Source organism: Pagrus pagrus (genome assembly GCF_965226575.1).
Source record: "Pagrus pagrus genome assembly, chromosome: 7".
Classification (NCBI taxonomy): domain Eukaryota; kingdom Metazoa; phylum Chordata; class Actinopteri; order Spariformes; family Sparidae; genus Pagrus; species Pagrus pagrus.
Window position 1 is genome coordinate 25016523 of NC_140191.1, and position 19174 is coordinate 25035696.

Genomic DNA, 19174 nt, shown 5'->3' on the forward strand with positions numbered 1-19174 from the left:
GGGACGCGGTTCTTCAGACTGCGTTGCGTTAACGGTCTGATCACATGCTCCACGAGCCACACAAGGTATACGAAATATCAATCCTCTCACAGCCCCCGCGCTTACAGATAAATCCGATGGTTGAGTCTTATTTTACGCAGCGACAGACTGAAGGATAAATTCAAACTGCGAGCGTCATTTACCTCTTGGCGTCTCTCCCCTCGCGGTCCGGGCCTCCCCTTCACGGTATCCGCAGTGAAAAGACAGATAACCTCACGGCCGACTGCAGAGTGTGAGAGAAAAGTCAGCCGGTGCACTTTATGATGCAGAGAGAGGGCCGCTGCCGAAGCCAGCTAGACCCCTTCTTTTTCTTTTTCTTTTTTTTTCTTACCTTGCGACACAGATCCAGAAGGGGTTGAAATGGGTAAAAATGGTTGTTTGGGTGATTACACGTTTCTTCTCTCCCTCCCTCCCTCCCTTCCTCGCCCCCCTCACCCCTCCTCCTCTTCCTCTCCTCCACCAGCAGCTCTCTCTCTCTCTCTCTCTCTGTGTGTGTGTGTGTGTGTGTGTGTGTGTGTCGGTGAATGGGGGAGAGTGGCCCTGCTCTGTTCTAACAGCCGCTGTGGGCTCCAGCTATGCAGCAAAACAGCCCCGCCGTCCTCTAAGGTTAGAAGACACCTCTGAGGCGCGTCCGGTGTCAGCTGTGTCACAAAACGAACGCCCGTTTATTACCTTTTTTTAATTATTTTTTTTATTAATGAGCTATTTATTTCCTGTAACATGACTGAATTCATCGATTTTTTTTTATTACTTTAATTTCATCAATATACTTTTATATCAATTATGAAAAATGATGGGATGGAATCATGTGGATCGGCCTAAAATCAGACAGAAGACCCCTCAAAACCATCAGGAATTTCAAATTAATTACTTTCCCGGAAGTCCAAGCTGTTTGGCGATCCCTGATCACACTGGATCTCCCTCCCCTCCCCTTCTTCCTCTATGTGTGTGTGTGTGCGTGTGCGTGTGCGCCTGTGTGTGTGTGTGTGTAGTGTACCGGATTAAATGGCACCTCGTCCTAAATGGCACCTTGCCTCGTTTCCCCTCTCCTTTCATCATCAGCAAAATAAAGATTAGGCCTACAGAGGAGGAGGAGGGGGGGGGGGGGTGAAGGCTCGCCCCTCGCGGAGGAGGCGCGGGGGATCCTCATTCCTCCGCCTTTGTGATGATATTGATGATGATGATGGCCAAGTGGACAGTTTGATTTTTGTGTGGCGAGCTAGTTATAAAGAATCAATATTATATCAAGGGGGTAACTTTGGTGATAAAGGACTTCAGCCACTCTGGCTATTCATCATAAGTCTGTAGCAAGCAGATAGGTCAAAAGAAATTATATTGCTCTAAAGAGTGTGTCTCCTTATCTCTCAGCACCAGGGGAGTGGAGGACACGCCGATCGATACAGTAGCTGCCGTATACTCCTTGCAATTATCAATAGCTGATTTTGTCTTCCCGGGGCTGCATCTATTAATACCAGATAATAACAGGCCTTTTGGACATAACTTCTAAAGGGGAGGAGGGAGGGATGATGGAGGGAGAAGGAGAAGGAGAAGAAAAGAAAGTTTGCTCACAGGACGACCTTGCTGTCAACAGATTTGTCTCTCATATGAGGTGGACACAGGGGGATAGACGAGTCAAAGCGACAGGAGGGAGAGGGAGGGGGAGGCTCTAACCGAGCCCCCTCTCTCTCCCAAACACCACCCCTCCTGACAGGAGTCATCGCTACAGTAAAATGGTTTTACGCGTCAGAGCAACGACCACGACAACAACAATATGTGCAGAGCTACTCTTTTCACATTTCATAGCATTAAAACACATCATTATTTATGCTAAAGAGAGATTTCGTGACGAATTAAGGAGGTTACACGCCTAAAACTAAGAGATCACAGCAACTTTACGCAGCTGTTAAATCATATTTATCGATAGAAAATGACGCACGTTCGTTTTTCCTTCTTATTTACGCGCCAGCCGGATCCCACGTCCTAATCCTTTCAATCCTCTGCCCATTAATGTGACCCCCGTGCTCACAGAGATTTAATGCACACAGAAACATGCAAAGTAAAGGGTTAATGTGTTTATTCTGGAGCACGATGAGATGAAACATCGCTCCATTATTTTTCATTTTTCCAGAAAAGAGAAGAAAAAGGTGTTAACAACAATAACATTATTAAATTATATTTGGAATGGGCCGCACAGTCTGACAGGACTCTGTAAGATATTTTTTAATGATCTTTTTACTGTAAATCATACGATGTGATTGCTGTCAGTGAGGGAGAAACTACACTTCCGCGCGTAAAATGTCCATAAACTAGAAATAAAGTTAACACAAAGGCAGGAGGCTGTGATGGAGAGTCACGCTGGAAACACTGTGCACAAATACATCCTGCGAGATTAATATGACAGCCTATCTGTCAGCGGCGGCGGCTGCTAAGAGCTGTGAGTTATTATATGATGGGAGGTCAAATCTGGGTGTTCACACTGTGAGTCTGGGGACGATCCATTGAACAGTAACGTGGTGGTACATCCTAGTGGTGGCTGAAAGCAATGGGCTGAACCTCTGCTTGGGGGTTAACTCTCACACACAGCGCAGTCCCCCACACACACGGAGCCATGCCCGACGCCGAGAGACCGACAGCGCTTGTGGGTTGCCAGAAAAGATAACTTCAAAGTTGGCTCCGAGTGAAGGGAAGACACCGGCTGATGCTTTCATTTCGGGAAACAAGCAGCGCTTGAGTGTGCTGGCCGCCGAATATCCAGAAAAGACACTTTTTTTTGTTTTGTTTTTGTTTTTTGGAGAGAGCGCACCGAGGCGAAGGCGCAACCGGGAGCTAAAACACGGCGAGAGGAGGAGTTGGTCGCGATCGGGGAAACACTGAAGCGACTTGCCTAACGGGACAGATGAGTTTTTGGTCGCATTGTGGCAGAGAGGAGGACTGTTGAAGCCGCTTTTCTCGGAAGACGCGCGTCAAAGTTTGGAGAGCGGGGCTGCGCCGTTCGAACAAGAGCAGCAAAGAGAAAAGCCCTGGTGACCGTTTATTGCCGGTGTCGAGAACTTTTGCCCGCACCGGGGAGATGTCCATCGAGAGAAAACTTTAAAGTCTCAGAGACTGTAAACATCGCTTCATCTGAGTCCAGCTCAGAAGGAGGTGCGTGTTCAACCCTCGACGCACACTCACACTCACACACTCACACAAAAGTTGCCGAGAAAGTGCGAGAACTGAGCCAAACTCTCGAGACAGACTCGGTGAGAGAGACGCTTTTTTTTCTGAAGCGGGGATCGTAAAGGTCAGAGTGATGAAGATGAGAGATACTTCGCGGTGAATCCTCGGCGCTTGCGAGTCGGTGCGCTCGCTGAAAGGAGGGGGAGAACAGAGCCTGACGTTTTCCCTGTCGAAGACCCCCCCGTGAGCTGGGCATAACAAGAGATTTGGTGTGTTGTGTTGTGTTGTTGGGGGGAGGCTGGATAGTAAAGAGAAAAGAGACGGATAAAGTCTGAGAGTGAAGCGGCTAATTGCTTAGTCCGTCCCTCATTACCATATCCAATGCGCGTCCGCTGGACTCCAGCCAATCCTCCCCACCTTCACACGGTGCCATTAATCGCGAGGCATTATTCACTATCATAATTATTATACCGACATGCGCAATCCGACGCACAACAACAGCAGCGGCAGCGGCAGCAGCACCGGCTAATTTCACATTATTTCCCCCCCTGTCCTCTCTCCCCCTCGCTCTCTCCGCTCCGCTACTACCAGAACTGTTTGCGAACTTTTTTTTTTCTCCCCTTTTTCTTTCTTTTTTTCTTGTAAGAGTGTGTTGATCCATTCGCTCCCCTTCGCTGATGTATCTGCAAAACGCAGAGGCATCTCGGAGCGCAAAAGCAGAAGCATCGCCAGCACTGACGCCAGCAGCATGTCCCGACGCAAGCAAGCCAAGCCGCAGCACCTCAAGTCGGACGAGGATCCCGCACTAGCCGGGGTGGTTTCCGAGCACGGTGAGTGGATCCGATCAGCTGAGCTCTCTGATCCGAACAGGCAACTTCCCCCCTTCTGCTCCACACTGCTGTGGTTCACTCTGCTTTTTGTTTTATTCTAGCCGCTTTTAAACTTGTTTCTTTCACTTTAGTCTCAACTAGATTTATTCGGATTATTGCTGGGTTTCAGATAAGATTAATTACTTCAATATAGACGGAATTATTTGTGATAAATCCGTTATGATGCACTCAGGAGTCACTGGTGACTGAATGCTGGATTTCTTGCTGAAGAAGTTGTGTTTTAATTTTATTCCCAAACATCAGTTGAACCTGCATGTCGCTCAGGCTGTGCCGGCTGTCAGATGACTTTTGAGATTAATATAACTAATGCATATATTCATTTTCAACAGTCTGCACTGGCTGCGTCTGTATCACTGTATGAGCTGGAGGCCTTTTGGAAAAACCTGTTTCTTTTTTTAATAACAGAATTATTTGAATACTTTCCTACATGTCAAACATCGGAGCTGTTTTCTTAAATGCGTCTTCGAAATCCTACACACTTGCATGTACCTGCGCGCACACCGAATACACGCGCAAAGCATGCATACACACACTGTGTGAGAAGTTGGAAATTATTTGACATCCTCTCTCAGAGCTTTAAAATTCTTCACTCGCGCACAAACAAGCAAAACACGCAGCTAAATGTATATTATTCATTTAAAAAAAAAAAAAAAAAAACATTTTATTTTAATTTTATTTTTATTCCACATTCGTGCCTTTTGTCCCTGTGCGCCTGTCTGGGCTCCTCCGAGGAGCAAAATGCGGATTCTGTTGCAGGTCGAAGCCTTGTTTTTGTTATGGAAATGTTTTTGTTTACCCCCCTCACATAAATTTAGCACACTTGATTTGTTCCCTTTTGCTCACAATGTCGACAAGATCGCTTGACAGAGCTCGTCCTCGCCATGTGGGGAAGGAGGAAAGAAAAAAAAAAAAAAGGCTCATTCATGTTTTATTCTGTACTCAGCCTTTTCTTTTTCTTTTTTTTTTTTTTGCGCAATAAAACGAGCATTACAGAGCCAAAGTCACATCTTAAGCGAGGCTGTAATGCTGCAGGAATTACAGGAACAACGTGACAACTGTAGGGATATTAATCTTTTTACTCCAGAGCGCACACATCCTGCTGTACGTGCTGCTTTTTACACTCGCAATCTCCTTAAATTGTATATTTTTAATAGTTGTATTTTATCATATTTTATCCACCAGGATTAAAATCTAATAATTTTGTAATTTTTTATACAATTTTAATAACACCCTTCTCCAATAACAAAGCTGTGTTAACTCTTAAAATCAGCACATTTAATGGTGTTCACTGAAAGGTGTATTTCCATGGAGCTCACAACAAATCACTGCTATTATTTATACCTCACTACAGGCTCATGTTGGCCAACACACACACACACATACACACACACACACCCAGTCACACACACACACACACCCAGTCACACTCACACACACTCTTCTTTACAATAGAAATGCGTGATGTAATCTCTGGGGAGCAGTTCTCTGTGCATGGGGAAATGTTGGTGTGAGGAGGAGAGCCACACTGATCACTCTTGGCTCTTTTTCGTCCGCTTTCGCTCTGTTGATTTCCATCATTTCGGGGGGGGGGAATTCATATTTCGACACAAAAACTCTTTCTGTTTTAATGTCGAGGAAAACCTCCCCAAGGTTTTGGTCAGAGATGCGAAAGCGTCCATCAGGTTGCTCTCCTGTAGGATCGTGGAATGAAAAAGCCAACGTACGCTTCTCTGACGTTGAATTTACACGCGAGCAGAATTTATTCAAAAATAATTTTTTGCGTTTTTAAAAAAGAAAATGTCTAAAGATGGATCGAATAAGCGTTGAGTAAAAAGAAAAGAAGTCATACACTCTTTTCCTGCATTTTTAACACACCCTGTCCTGCATGGATGTGTGGCTCTAAAACATAAACACACAAACAGACGCACACAGACTGTGTCGTGGGTAACCTATAGCATCCACACCATTGTGCTTCAGGCTGGTAGTGGCCGTGGAATGTTCTCGCCTGTCCTCGCTGGAGCTCTATATACTGGCTCGCTTGTTTCCAGGACAGACGCTGCAGTGAAACAATCCCAAGCCTTTGGCAGAGCACACTGAGCCCATACACACTTAGATAAACCTAATAATACCATGTCTCATCCTAAGCTACCTTACAGACGAGCTACAAATGTCAGACTGTCAGTGTATCATTGCAGCATGATCGGATTCTCCGCTGCCTGTTCTATTCTCCGTGGCGCAGCTCGTGACGACACTATTGATCGCCGGCCTTGACAAATCATTGCATATAATGTCGAAGGAATTCAAAAGTTCCAATCGTCAGTCGCCGCTTGATTTAGACTTTAAATCCATACATGTCGGGCTGGTGGCAGAGAGAAAGGCAGGCAGTCGAGTGGTGTTCAAATTGTGCTCAAGGACACTCTGTCCGCGGCGCTTTTCGTTTCAAACAAGGAAATAGGCACAAGATTAAGGAGCTTGGGTAAAAACTTCACCTTGCGTGTGCTTTCTTTTCCAAACCTTCAGTTTGATTTGACCTGTTTTCATGTGACTGTCTCTCACTGCTGTCCACTGCAGGAGCCCTTTAATGTGCTGCATCCCCTGAAAGGATGGAAAAACTAAAATCAAGTGCCAACAAGCTTGTCTGGCATATCATCTCCCCCTCAGGCCTTCCGGACACTTGCCCCCTGGGGGCATGGGGGGTGGTGTGTGTGTGTGTGTGTGTGTGTGTGTGTGTTAGGATGGGGAGAGGTGGTGGTGGAGAGGTGGGGGCGGTCTGCTTAGGAGTGCTTTTATAAAGCTTGCTGACTTAACCTTTGTCTAGCCCCGGCCAGCCAGGTCCTGCCGCTAGATGTCAAGCTCCTTGTACAATTAGAACATGTGTGCCGTTGACCTTGGCAGCACAGCTTACTCGTGTCCTAGAAAGTGTGAACAGCGACGGGCTTTTCATCTCGCCAACCGCTTCCTCCTCTACAGCCAGTGTCTCTGAAGGTGTGCATGTGGAGTGTGTGGGAGGCGTATATCAACCCATTTGTGCTTACTCTTATTGAGAAGGATTTCAAAAGGTGCATTTCCTCAGCTATGGACGTCGATGTGAAGTATCAAGTGTAACCAAAAAAAAATTATATTTTACCATTTTAATGGTGGTAAAATTATATTTTTTGACATCTTCTAAGACGTGTTGGTGAGGTTTTCACGACCACTACGAACGTGGCTTCAGTTTACATTTTCATATTCACATTAACTCTCAAACACACTCACCATGTTTAAACTCTTTCCCCTCTCCACAGCTTAATCTTTGAGGCAGGAATGTACGCAGTTATGAGGTGCAAAAAATATAATATATTGAGGAAATCCCTGCTGACAGTGACAACACGGTTCCCCTGCAGTGGGGCTTTGTTTGGCTTTTGTTTTAATCCCCTCTCACCATTGGGTGCAGGCCTCTGGACCACCCACATAGTCGTGCCAAAGATGTCTTCAAGAAGGCACTCAAATATGGCTGTGTCTTAATTACTACTCAGCACTGAAAACACACACGAACAAGTGAGATCCTGATTGAGAGGAAGGACTAGACAGGAGAGACCATTTAACTTTCGACTAAAGAGCAGATTTCGGGGAGGATTTAAGAGAAAGCTAACAAGGCATCAAGTGAAAAGGTGCATTTTGCCATTAACTGGTTTTCTTTTGATGACTTTGTTTGTGTTTGCTTAGCTGATTTTAACACTGATTCAATCAGAAAATGGAGCCATAGTGGAAGAGTTCGACAGTGGAGATGATTCAGTTTTTCAGCTTGTGTTGGGTGTAATAAGAGAATTTGTTTTGTAATTTAAAAATTAGCATCTAACCATCTAAATTTAAGTGAACCTCAATTGAAAGAGACAGACTATAAAATATGTCTTTGGCCTGCCGAGGATGAGCGTCCATTAGATCCTCCTCCTCACCTCGAGCCTCTTTTGTAAATCCACACGCGGACACACACAGAGCCGTCTTGACGGGTGACACAGTCATCTGGACAGAGTGCCGTCATTGAATACTGTATTGCAAATGCTTACACAAACAAATCGTTAATGTTTTGGCTGCTCCACATCTGCAGGCAATGACAAAGGCCTCTCTGTTAGTGCAGATATGACTGTACCACTCTGCAGTGGGGCTGACCAGGCCGATGACACACACACACACACATAAAGACACAGAGCTGTGCTGAGGACGCTCGAGTCTCTGCAGGTCTGAGGATGCATGGGATCTTTCGAGATGTTGAGATGGTTTAAGTTATGGCCACAGAGAGATGACTGAAAAATATCATTTTTTGAAGTATCTGCCGGCTTAAAAAATACAAGCAAATATACGGAGGTAGAGTTAGTGGAATTGATGCAATGTTTAGATCAGATTCAGTGTTTAAAAACAGGAATTAACGCATCACAAAAGCGCATAATCAAAGTATAATCTGTTTCTATCTTCTTGTGTGTCTTGAATGATCGTGTGCTGCAAGTTCCCAAATGTAAAATGCAGCAACGTGCACACAATGCATCAAAACAGTTGTCTGTCAGATCAGCTTCAGTAAAATAAATACAAATTCTGACTTAAATAATTCATTTATTAGAGAACAGAAAATGATGCAATGGAAAAATGTAATTTGCGCAAGAATTCCAACATTGTTGAGCACAGCAGGCCTCTTTTTTTTTTTTTTTTTTTTCGCCCTCCCCTCCCAACTTGGGCTGGACCTATGGTGATGCGTCTCTCGTGAAGGATCCTATAAGCTCTCCTCGGATGCTTGAGACGAATGCATTTTAAAGAGGCAGAAGGAGGGGCGGCACTTTTTGGACACGGCTCTTCTTACTGTCTTTAATAATGTAACTGAAATCAAAAATATCACAGCTTGAGCTGAAAATAGTTTAAAGGTAGGATACATTTATATTTGAAATGCCCCCAAAGATTTCACCTCAACGTAGAGCAAAACGTTCCCAGTGTCATTGTCCATGTGTGTATTCATTAAGCGAATCTGGAAATTGTTAAGAACGGGTAGAATTAGTAATTGCTCAACGCTCCGCTCAATGCCCGGCTCTGTGGAATCAGTGGAAAGCATGAATACCTCATCTGATATAATATGTCAGATTAGCGGTTTCAGTTAGCATGCCAAAGATTGCCGAGCGAGATAGCGGACACACAGATTCAATGTCTACAATCCCCCTATTGACTGCGATCAGCTTAATATTTGCATCTGAGTAAATGAAGACTCTTAAAGGAATGAGAAACGGATTGGATTTTTTCTTTCCACCCTTTCCTTTCTCATGCTATAGGAAAATCAATACGACCCCCCCCTCACCCCACGCACACACACACACACACACACATGCACACACACGCGCACACACACATGCACACACTTTGTCACTGTCTTGCAAACACATAACAACCACAAAATGTCGCCTTCACACAGCTGCATGAACAAAACAATGGCACCCCCCTGTTTCAGAGGGGTTGTGAATGCAATTGGAATTATTTGGAGATCATGAGCACGTACAGTTTTAGAATATTTCCCCAAAAAAGCATAGAAATGATCATGTTGCACATCAGTGTGGCCTGTGTTGTAATGTCGAGCAATTGTGGCGATGTTCAAACTGTCCGAAACCACAACAAAACCCGCCTGATTGGTTCCTTAAATCTTTTTTTTAAAGTGGCAGTGTGAAGTATTGTTGAATTAATCAAATTGTCCTGAGCTATTGAGAGCGTAGAATTGAATTTTAAAACAGAAACGATATTTTTTTTTTGTGATTGTGCTTCCTGTACAATGTATACTGCAACAAAACTGTAACTGTCCAATGGGAAGGACATTTTCAAATAAAAAACAGGAATTTTAAAATTAAATTAACAAAATAAATATAGTTATAAATAGTATAGTTTAACAGTTTCTCTCCTTTTAGGTCATAAAAATATAGCTCTTTGCAGTGTAAATTTGACAAGGAAGGCCTGTGCAGGCACACTCATACACACTCTGGATAGGTATTCTTTTGTGTGTATGTGCATATGTGTATCTTTATCTCTATACATACACACGTAATGTGTGTGTGTTCTTATGCGTGTGATAAAACGTGTCAGTGTGTGTGAGGTCAGAGGCATACAAAGGCCCCCACTTGTAATTGTATGAATGAATAAAAGAGATTGACAGTAATACCATTCTAATAACTAATCAGCTCAACACAATGCCTGCTCATTTGCGTTGACCTTTCAACCCCCAATTATGGAAATGAGTTCTGCTGTCCGCTGCTGGGCTAAGGAGATTTTTAGCCTGCTGTCACGTGTCGCTGACGTTTCTACCCACTCGCTGCTTTTCACTTGAGGATTTTTCTTTAGGATTTGAGCCTTTTAATGAAACTTTCTTATAGATATTAAGAAAATAATGAAGAATTTTTTTGTTTTAATGGAGGAGTTTGCAGGTAAATCAAAAAGAGAGGGGATATTTTTATTGCAACTTGGAAATAATGCACAAAACATTTTACATTTTATTTTCCCTCCTCCCTTTTTTTTCTTTTTTGACCTGGCAACATACGTGATTATGTAAAATAATATCTTGTTTTGTCAGCCCCGCCCCAGAACATGGAGACTGTCCAAAGCCTTTCTGTTGATAATTAATTAAGTTACAGACACCAGACCTTGATAGCTCATGCCCCCCTCGGACAGAAATTACAGGAGGAGTGATGAATTTCTTTACTAATGAGTCACTGTAATTGGAACAAATGCTTCATGTCTGCTTCACCGTGGCTTGCTCCTTTTTAACCTTTGAGTGTAGGCACTGTATGAATCTCATGATTACTCACGCACAGAGCAGAGTTAGACCTTTAATGTTGATTCAACATGTGCAGTCTGTGACGTGCAGCATTTTCTTGAAGTAATTAGAGGTGATGTCTACACGTCTTTTTATATCTGCGTAAAAAAAAGATCAGTTACTTACTTTATTCAGGATTCATGATTTGTGTGTGTGTTTAAATATAGACATGCAGTCACATACATACTTTGCAAATAATTATAAACCCTTTTTTTTTTTCTTTGAGCCCCCTTTTAAAGAATTATTAACTCTGCTAAAGCTTTTTTAAGTGACCATCTGTTCGTGTAATAAATCACTTCTATTTGCAATAATGCCTATTAAATTGTCCTGACATTTTTTATAGTGTAAAGTGTGTAGAAAATTGTTTAATTTGTATATAAATAATTGTATTAGCAGATATATGCTGGGTCTGTGAGTGTAAACTGAAATAAAGTACGCGCAGGATGCTGTGGCGGTGATTGAGCACACTTCCTACTCGTAATGAAAAGGAAATATGTGTGCGGCCACGAGCAACACACATGCACACCCACACACAGACACACACACATAGAGTATAACTATGCTTGAGCCCAAAAAATAAATACACAAGGGAGGCCATTTCTACATGGTTTTGATCAGGTGTGAATTAGGTCCACGTTCGGAGCTTACGCTGGCTTGTGTGACTCTTGATGGTTGCATGTGGAAGAGGAAGTGGCTTCCTACAACTGTGATTAAACATGTGTAACTAATCAGAGACTTTGCTGCCATGGCACTAGCATGTAATTTGTTGAGTCTTATTTCAGAGACCATGGGAGAGACAGAAAGAGAGAGAGAGAGAGAGAAACTAAATCTGGGAATTTCTCAACTCAGAGGGAATGTTTTATATTTCAAAACATTTCAAAGTGGGCTCAATTTTGAATAATAGATGTGTGTATTTTGGTTGCAGATATTTTAAATGCGCTAATTTAACAGTGGGTAATGCAAGGAATGTATAAGAGCTGTATATTCATCAGATCTCTGAACTCATAATTTTCAAAACAATTTTCACGACGTCACAACCAAAGAATATACCAGTAAAAAGTCCCTTGCTTAGATTCAGGGCAAAAGCATTACCTCTGCAATGCTAACTGAAAAGGCCCAGGCGTTTGAAATTCAGGTGGAAATGACTGGGCTTGATAGCAGAGGGGAATCCTAATGGGGCCATCAAAGTCCTGATTTGTACCCAACAGATGAGGCAGCTGTGAATTGTATGAAATATTGGAAATCAATAGGTTCTATGGAATTTCATTAAGCGGCAGTATCCACAATTGATAGGCCCTCATAATTTGATGGATTGCACAAAGAAAATTATTAGCTGGCTCTATGGAGAGGGTGTGAATGCACAAACCTGGGTCTTGAGAATTGGTGAACTAGGGCAATTTGTTCAGAGTAAAAAAAATAAAAAGAATATTGATTTTGGTTATGTTAAAAGAGAGAAAAAAATCAAAGGTTAAATCTTTGCAGCACTGCACTGCAAAATATGTGTGGATTCTTTATTGATTATTTATTCATTAATTCTTCTTTTTTTTGCCTCCTCCTCCCTCCTTTCCTCTCCCCCTTCACTCCCCTTGCTCCCTCCCCTCCCTTTAGCCCGAGGTGATGTTCTGGATGATGCCGACAGCGGGAATGAGAGCCGCAGTGGCAGTGAGGAGACGCATGTATGTGAGAAGTGTTGCGCTGAGTTCTTCAAGTGGTCAGACTTCTGTGAACATTTAAAGAACTGCACCAAAAACCCCCTGGTGCTTATAGTGAATGACAATGAGGACACACCTAACCCCTCCCAAGAGTACCCGACAGAGCCCTCCCCTGTCCCCAGCTGCTCAAGCGAGCAGGCTGACAGTGAGGACCCCAGGGAGGGCAACCACAGTCCTGCTGGTGAGGGGGATGACATCGCAGAGACAGCAACCTTAAATGGGGTCAATGTCCTAGAGAAAGAGGACGAGCAGATGGAGCTAGAGCTTTCCCCCGAAAAAAATATGGATCCCGAAGACAGAGAAATGACATCCCCTGAGCCAGACGGCTCTCTACCTCAGCTCAATGATGTCGTCCCCTCCACTGTTACAAGCTACGCCATGCCAAGCACCAATGTTACCTTGGAGACCCTGCACGGCACCCGGGTTGCGGTAGCCCAGTTTTCACAGAGCGTAAGGGCAGCAGCGGGCAGTGGGGTTTCCACCATGGCTATTCCCATGATCCTGGACCAGCTGATGGCCCTCCAGCAGCAGCAGATACATCAACTGCAGCTGATAGAACAGATACGCAGTCAGGTGGCTCTGATGAACAGGCAGTCTGCCTCACAGCCTGCTCTCAACCAACATCACAGCAATGCTGCTGGAAACCAGGGGCCTGTATCCTCCTGTGTCCCCCCTGTCGCAAGTCAGCTACAGCTACACAACTTCATCACTCCGCCAGTCCATCCGCTGCCTGTTAGGTTGCCGGCCACTCTCAATGGTCAAGGCCCTTCACCCCTGACCTCAGCAATAGAAGGGCCTCTCTCTCATACACCACAAAGTGGCAGTCAGCAGTCTAACTCTTCAGTCCCCAACACATCCTCAAATAACTCAGTGTTTCCTCCACCCAGTGGTACTGCGTTGTCATCTCTACTTCCCTCCTGCTCATCCTCAGTCACAAACAACAACATTAGCACTAGTAGTAGTGTAACAGGAGTTGGTGGCATCAGCAGCAGCTCAGTTCTTCCCAGGAACTCCACCACCCCTCCCTCGCTCAGCCACAGCAGCCTGAGCCTGAGCTCTGCCTCCAGTCTACCACTGATACCTCACAGCTCGTCCAGCAGCGTTATCTTCCCCAACCCCCTGGCCAGCATAGCAGCCACAGCCAATGCGCTCGACCCCCTCTCTGCTCTGATGAAGCACCGCAAGGGGAAGCCCCCAAATGTGTCTGTGTTTGACACTAAGCCCAGCTCCGAGGACCCCTTCTTCAAGCATAAGTGTCGATTCTGTGCCAAGGTGTTTGGCAGTGACAGCGCCCTACAGATCCACCTGCGTTCCCACACTGGAGAGAGGCCCTACAAATGCAACATATGTGGCAACCGTTTCTCCACCAAGGGAAATCTGAAAGTTCACTTCCAGAGGCACAAAGAGAAATATCCACATATTCAGATGAACCCCTACCCTGTGCCAGAGTACCTGGACAACGTACCCACAAGCTCAGGCATCCCATATGGAATGTCTTTGCCCCCGGAAAAACCTGTAACCACATGGCTAGACAGCAAACCTGTCCTCCCCACGGTTCCCACCTCAGTCGGGCTCCAGCTGCCTCCCACGCTGCCGAGTATGATGGGAGGTTTTGGCGACTCTCCGAGCCTCACTCCGCTCAACAGGTCCCCACAGAGGCCATCTCCACCATCAAGCGAATGTGCATCGTTGTCCCCTAATATCATCACTGACTCTGGCATGACCACTACTTCACCCTCCCCAAAACCCTTCCTAGGGAGTGATGCGCCGCCTCTCTTGAAACCCGAAGGTGTCCTTCTGCCCCCAAGCTGCTCTACTAGGCCAGGAGATAACACCACCACCACAACAACAGTGACTCACGTGGTTCTTTCCTCTACTGTCACTTCCACCACACCGTCCAACAGTTGCCAGGTCACCGAGCCTATCACTAGCCCCACCTCTAATCCTGTCTCCCATCCTGTCCTTCCCATGCTCTCAGACCAGTTCAAGGCCAAGTTTCCCTTTGGAGGCCTCCTAGACTCTATGCAAACCTCCGAGACATCAAAGTTGCAGCAGCTTGTTGAGAATATTGACAAGAAGATGACTGACCCAAACCAGTGTGTCATCTGTCATCGTGTTTTGAGCTGCCAGAGTGCACTTAAGATGCACTACCGCATCCACACTGGGGAGAGGCCTTTCAAATGCAAGATATGTGGCCGAGCATTCACCACCAAGGGCAACCTGAAAACACACTTTGGCGTCCATAGATCTAAACCCCCACTCCGGGTCCAGCACTCCTGCCCCATATGTCAGAAGAAGTTCACCAACGCCGTTGTCTTGCAGCAGCATATCCGTATGCACATGGGAGGGCAGATCCCCAACACCCCAGTTCCTGAAAGCCTGCAGGAGATGGAGACTGACCTCTCCCATGATGACAAGAGCTTAGATGCAATGAGTAATTATGATGATGACCTTCTGGATGAAATGGAGCAGGCTCTGGAAGATGAACCTGACCTAAAAGAGATAGAAGTGGATCCATTGAAACCTTACTCACCTGGGAGCTCCCCACCAACTTCCATCATCTCCAGCATTGCTGCAATGGAGAACCAAATGAAGATGATCGACTCCACTGCCAACATGACCCGCTCATTTGGTCAAAAGCTTATGCAGAACGGCAGCAGCTTTGGAGGAGAGACGGATTGCTTTGCCACCGATTCCCTGTCTATGGTAGGGGATGCTGAAGGTCAAAGTTTGGGGAGCCCTGCTTTGTCTGAGTCCTCTGGCTCCATGCAGCATTTGTCCCCATCTCACAGCCATTCTGAGAGCCAGCTATCCAAGTCCCCAGCTACACTGAACAATAATAACAACAGTAGTGCCATGACAGCAGAGGATGGCCAGGAGAACAATACAGCTGGCTTGGCAACAGTGAAGTCGGAAAAATCAGAGACCCCATCTCCGCTTTCGGCAACTGAAGGCACTGGGGCCCTTGACCTGACTGCCACTCAACCTAGCAGGCACTTTATCAAGGAGGAGAGCCACTTCAACATGCTGTTTCTAAACAGAGAGCGAGGTGTGTATTATGTAAAATTAACCAGAACTTAATGCATTATATAATTTAAATTAAATATCTAATGTGCAGTTATTACTGAAAATAATGTCCTCTCAATGCCATCTATGCAGGTTATGACTCAGTATGTTATATATTATAATATATGATATAAAATATGATATATTGATAATCAGAGAAGGATTGAATTCATTTATAAATAAACACATAAAATGTTGTTAGCCTAATTAATGCAGTGGGGCAGGGAAGAATAATTTAGAAATTAAGATAATTTTCAAGTCATAAAACTTTAAACAGCTACCTCGCAGCTATAAGGGGAGCAGAGTTAGCAAATGTATCCTGTGTAGTTTAATGTCACCATTCTAATACTAATTTGACCTCTTCCTTTTTAGGGCTGAGCACCCCTAACTTGGCTAGCACTGCATCGAACATGATCAAAATGGAGATGAACGGACATGGGAAGTCAATGCCTCTGAGCGACAACTCTCACCTGCCTGTGGGCATCCAGGTTCCTGCTGCGGCGCCCCAGACCACCATGAGCCCCAGCCTCAACCCCATGTTGGCTCCCCCGCCTCCAAGACGCACTCCTAAGCAGCACAACTGCCACTCATGTGGGAAGAATTTCTCCTCAGCCAGTGCTCTGCAAATCCATGAGCGCACACACACTGGGGAAAAACCTTTCGCCTGCTCTATTTGTGGAAGGGCTTTCACCACAAAGGGCAATCTGAAGGTATGAGTCAGTTCAATATAGCATTAATTCAAATTTTAATTACAGTAAATGGGGTCTATCTGGTTTTAAGATGCACACTATGTAATGTGTTACAATTCTTGCTAAAGGCCTTTGTAGTTCTGAATGTTCCAACCGCTCCCCATCACTTTTCTGGGCTCTCTTGATTGTTTGCTCAATAAAACATACATTTATACCACCATCATACATTTAAAATCAGTCCATTTCAGACATAAAACTTACACATATCTATTCACAACTACATGGGCCTCAAAATTAAAAAGAACTTGATGATATGATATATTGAATTAATATTGATCAGTGGTTTGGTTATATCGGTTCATTTTATATTAATTTCCAACAGTTCCCAAATGTGCTCTAATAAAAAATTTTAGTATTTCACAAAGTCATTTTTAAAAATGTGCGACTGTTTGTTTTTACATAGAACTGTGGCCTTTACCCTTCTATTCCCACCCATAAAATGTTTATTTGTATGTTGTATTTGCCTTGGACGTAGGACTTGTGACTTACGACGGCACACTCATGATGTTTCTTTTTATTGTCTTGCTAATTTTAGGTTCACATGGGAACACACATGTGGAACAACGCTCCAGCCCGAAGAGGTCGGCGACTGTCTGTAGAGAATCCCATGGCCTTGCTGGGCGGGGACGCCATGAAGTTCAGCGAGATGTTCCAGAAGGATCTGGCAGCTCGGGCCATGAACGTTGACCCGGGCTTCTGGAACCAGTACGCAGCCGCCATCACCAATGGGCTGGCCATGAAGAACAATGAGATCTCTGTGATACAGAACGGAGGCATCACCCAGCTGCCCGTCAGCCTGGGCGGTGCAGGAATCACTTCCTTGGGTGCCATGCCAGGAGGAATGGACCGTGTTCACACCGGCAGCAGCCCTCCCATGACGGGTATGGAGAAGGCTGGTCTGGATGTCGGGGCCAACCGCCCCTTCTCCAGATTTATGGAGGAGAACAAAGAGATTGGGATCAATTAAAAAGACTTTTCTGTATTATTCCAAGGTAGGCGTTTGGCAAAGACTAAGAGTCTAACAACAAGGAAAGAAACTGCTGATCCAGTCTGAACTCATGCGTACTATATTATGTACAGATTAAATATTTTTTGTTTGGTTTTGGAAACATAGTATTTAGTATTGATTAGAGGTCTTTGCCTTCCACCCATTCCCTCCTCACTTGATATTTCGCCTATACGAAGAATACTTTGTCTCTTGTTTGAGAATATGTCGTCTTGCAAGATTTGCATGGTACTTATTGGTTTTTATCAGTATGTTTGACTGCTTTTATGAATTCCTTTGAAAACCAGGATCCTGCCTCATTTACGATGGGCAAGCATCTTGTCTGGACAGGACTGAAACAGAAAAGAACAGAGATTTGTTTGGCCTCTGTCTGGCAACCTTGTTTATGAGTGCTCTTTTAAATATAAAGGGGGCATGGATAGACTGAAGAAAAGACTGAAGTATCGTGTTTCTGTGCTCGCCTGATATTTTTTTTCTCATGAACTAGAAAACTTGAAAAAAATAATGTTTGAACTATTTTAATCTTTACATTTAGTCTCCCAGCATTGTCTTATAATATTGTCCTGTGTCTTTAGTATTTATGATATTGACAAAAAAGCGGGTATACAAAAATATATTTAATGGCCCAAGCATTTTATTGATCCATTTCTTTTCTAAACTGCAGGCTTCACTGATGAATATCTCTTTCAATAAAGACAATATGTCATTTGAGTTGAACAACAGAGAAAATGGTAGGTTTTATTTGGATATCTGTTGAGACTATGTGTATCTGGTTACACCGTAAAGAGGCTAGAGATATCCGAAGCTGCTATGACCACAACCCTGCTTTTAACCTTTGTAAAAAAGAAAAAAGAAGTGATCCTTTTGAAGAAATATCTATGTATAGAAATACAGACAAATCTAAAACAGGTATGCATATTTTGTATCACATAAAAATAGACATCATGAGTTGAGAGTATTTGTCATGTTTGTGAATGCACTTTTTAAAAACAAGACGTTTTGTCTGTGAGTTACCGTTAACCTTTTGACTGAGCTATCTATCACATGCTGTTTTCATTGTTTTCAGCGTACCACTCCTACAATTTGCAGAGTCGGTTCTCTGTTATTGCATCTGTGCTACTTGTCAGAGTGCAAACTCATCACTCAATCAAAACCTTCTTAAATAAAAAAAAAGCGAACAGGTGTGTGTGTTTGAATGGTTTCCTTATCTGCATCATGTCTTTCCTTTCTCTGTCACCCTTTTATTTCCATAAATTAAAATTTAAATACCAGATACATATGATCACATCAATGAGACAGTCTTTTTATTATCATTATCACTATTATTGTTATTTAAATTTCTCTAAATCCTTATTTAGAGAATTATTCAATATGTCGGAGCGGAAGAGATTAACAGAAGAAAAGGTCCAGGCAGGATAGCTTTTTATTTTTTTAAAATGATTTATAGTGTGGGCCTAAATGACCACCTCATTTTAAACAAACAAAAATGTAACATTTGTAAAAGTTTTTTATATTAAGTTTTTTAAAAATCATTCCTTTAAATTCATGCAACAACAACTCTGACATTTCAGTATTATAGTAATAAAATACATTTCATCTGTAAGAATTTAGAAAGTAGTTACCTCTGGTTTGACTCACTAGATACTCTAAAGTTATTGGCCTGTTCATACATACAGAAATTCCCAAATATCTTGTGGTGGCTTGAGAAAAAATTCCTACAAAAACTCATTTACCTT

At 43.8% G+C, this 19174-nt stretch overlaps 1 protein-coding gene and 1 long non-coding RNA gene across 2 annotated transcripts in view; one reads left to right on the plus strand and one right to left on the minus strand.

The window, feature by feature from the left end:
• The window catches only part of LOC311260077, a 57035-nt gene extending 56604 nt beyond the window's left edge, over positions 1-431 (minus strand). Inside the window, exons 1-2 of the long non-coding RNA XR_014622968.1 lie at positions 371-431; positions 183-262 (exon numbers count right to left, since the gene is read on the minus strand). This is a non-coding gene — a long non-coding RNA (uncharacterized lncRNA). The remainder of the gene's footprint in view (positions 1-182; positions 263-370) is intronic.
• Positions 432-3733: 3302 nt separating this feature from the next.
• sall3a (spalt-like transcription factor 3a) lies at positions 3734-18620 on the plus strand. Its single transcript, XM_084356998.1, has 4 exons — positions 3734-4028; positions 12514-15666; positions 16056-16393; positions 16968-18620. Exons 1-4 carry the CDS (start codon positions 3947-3949, stop codon positions 17397-17399), a joined length of 4005 nt encoding a protein of 1334 aa, XP_084213124.1. The 5' UTR covers positions 3734-3946; the 3' UTR covers positions 17400-18620.
• Positions 18621-19174: the final 554 nt, after the last annotated feature.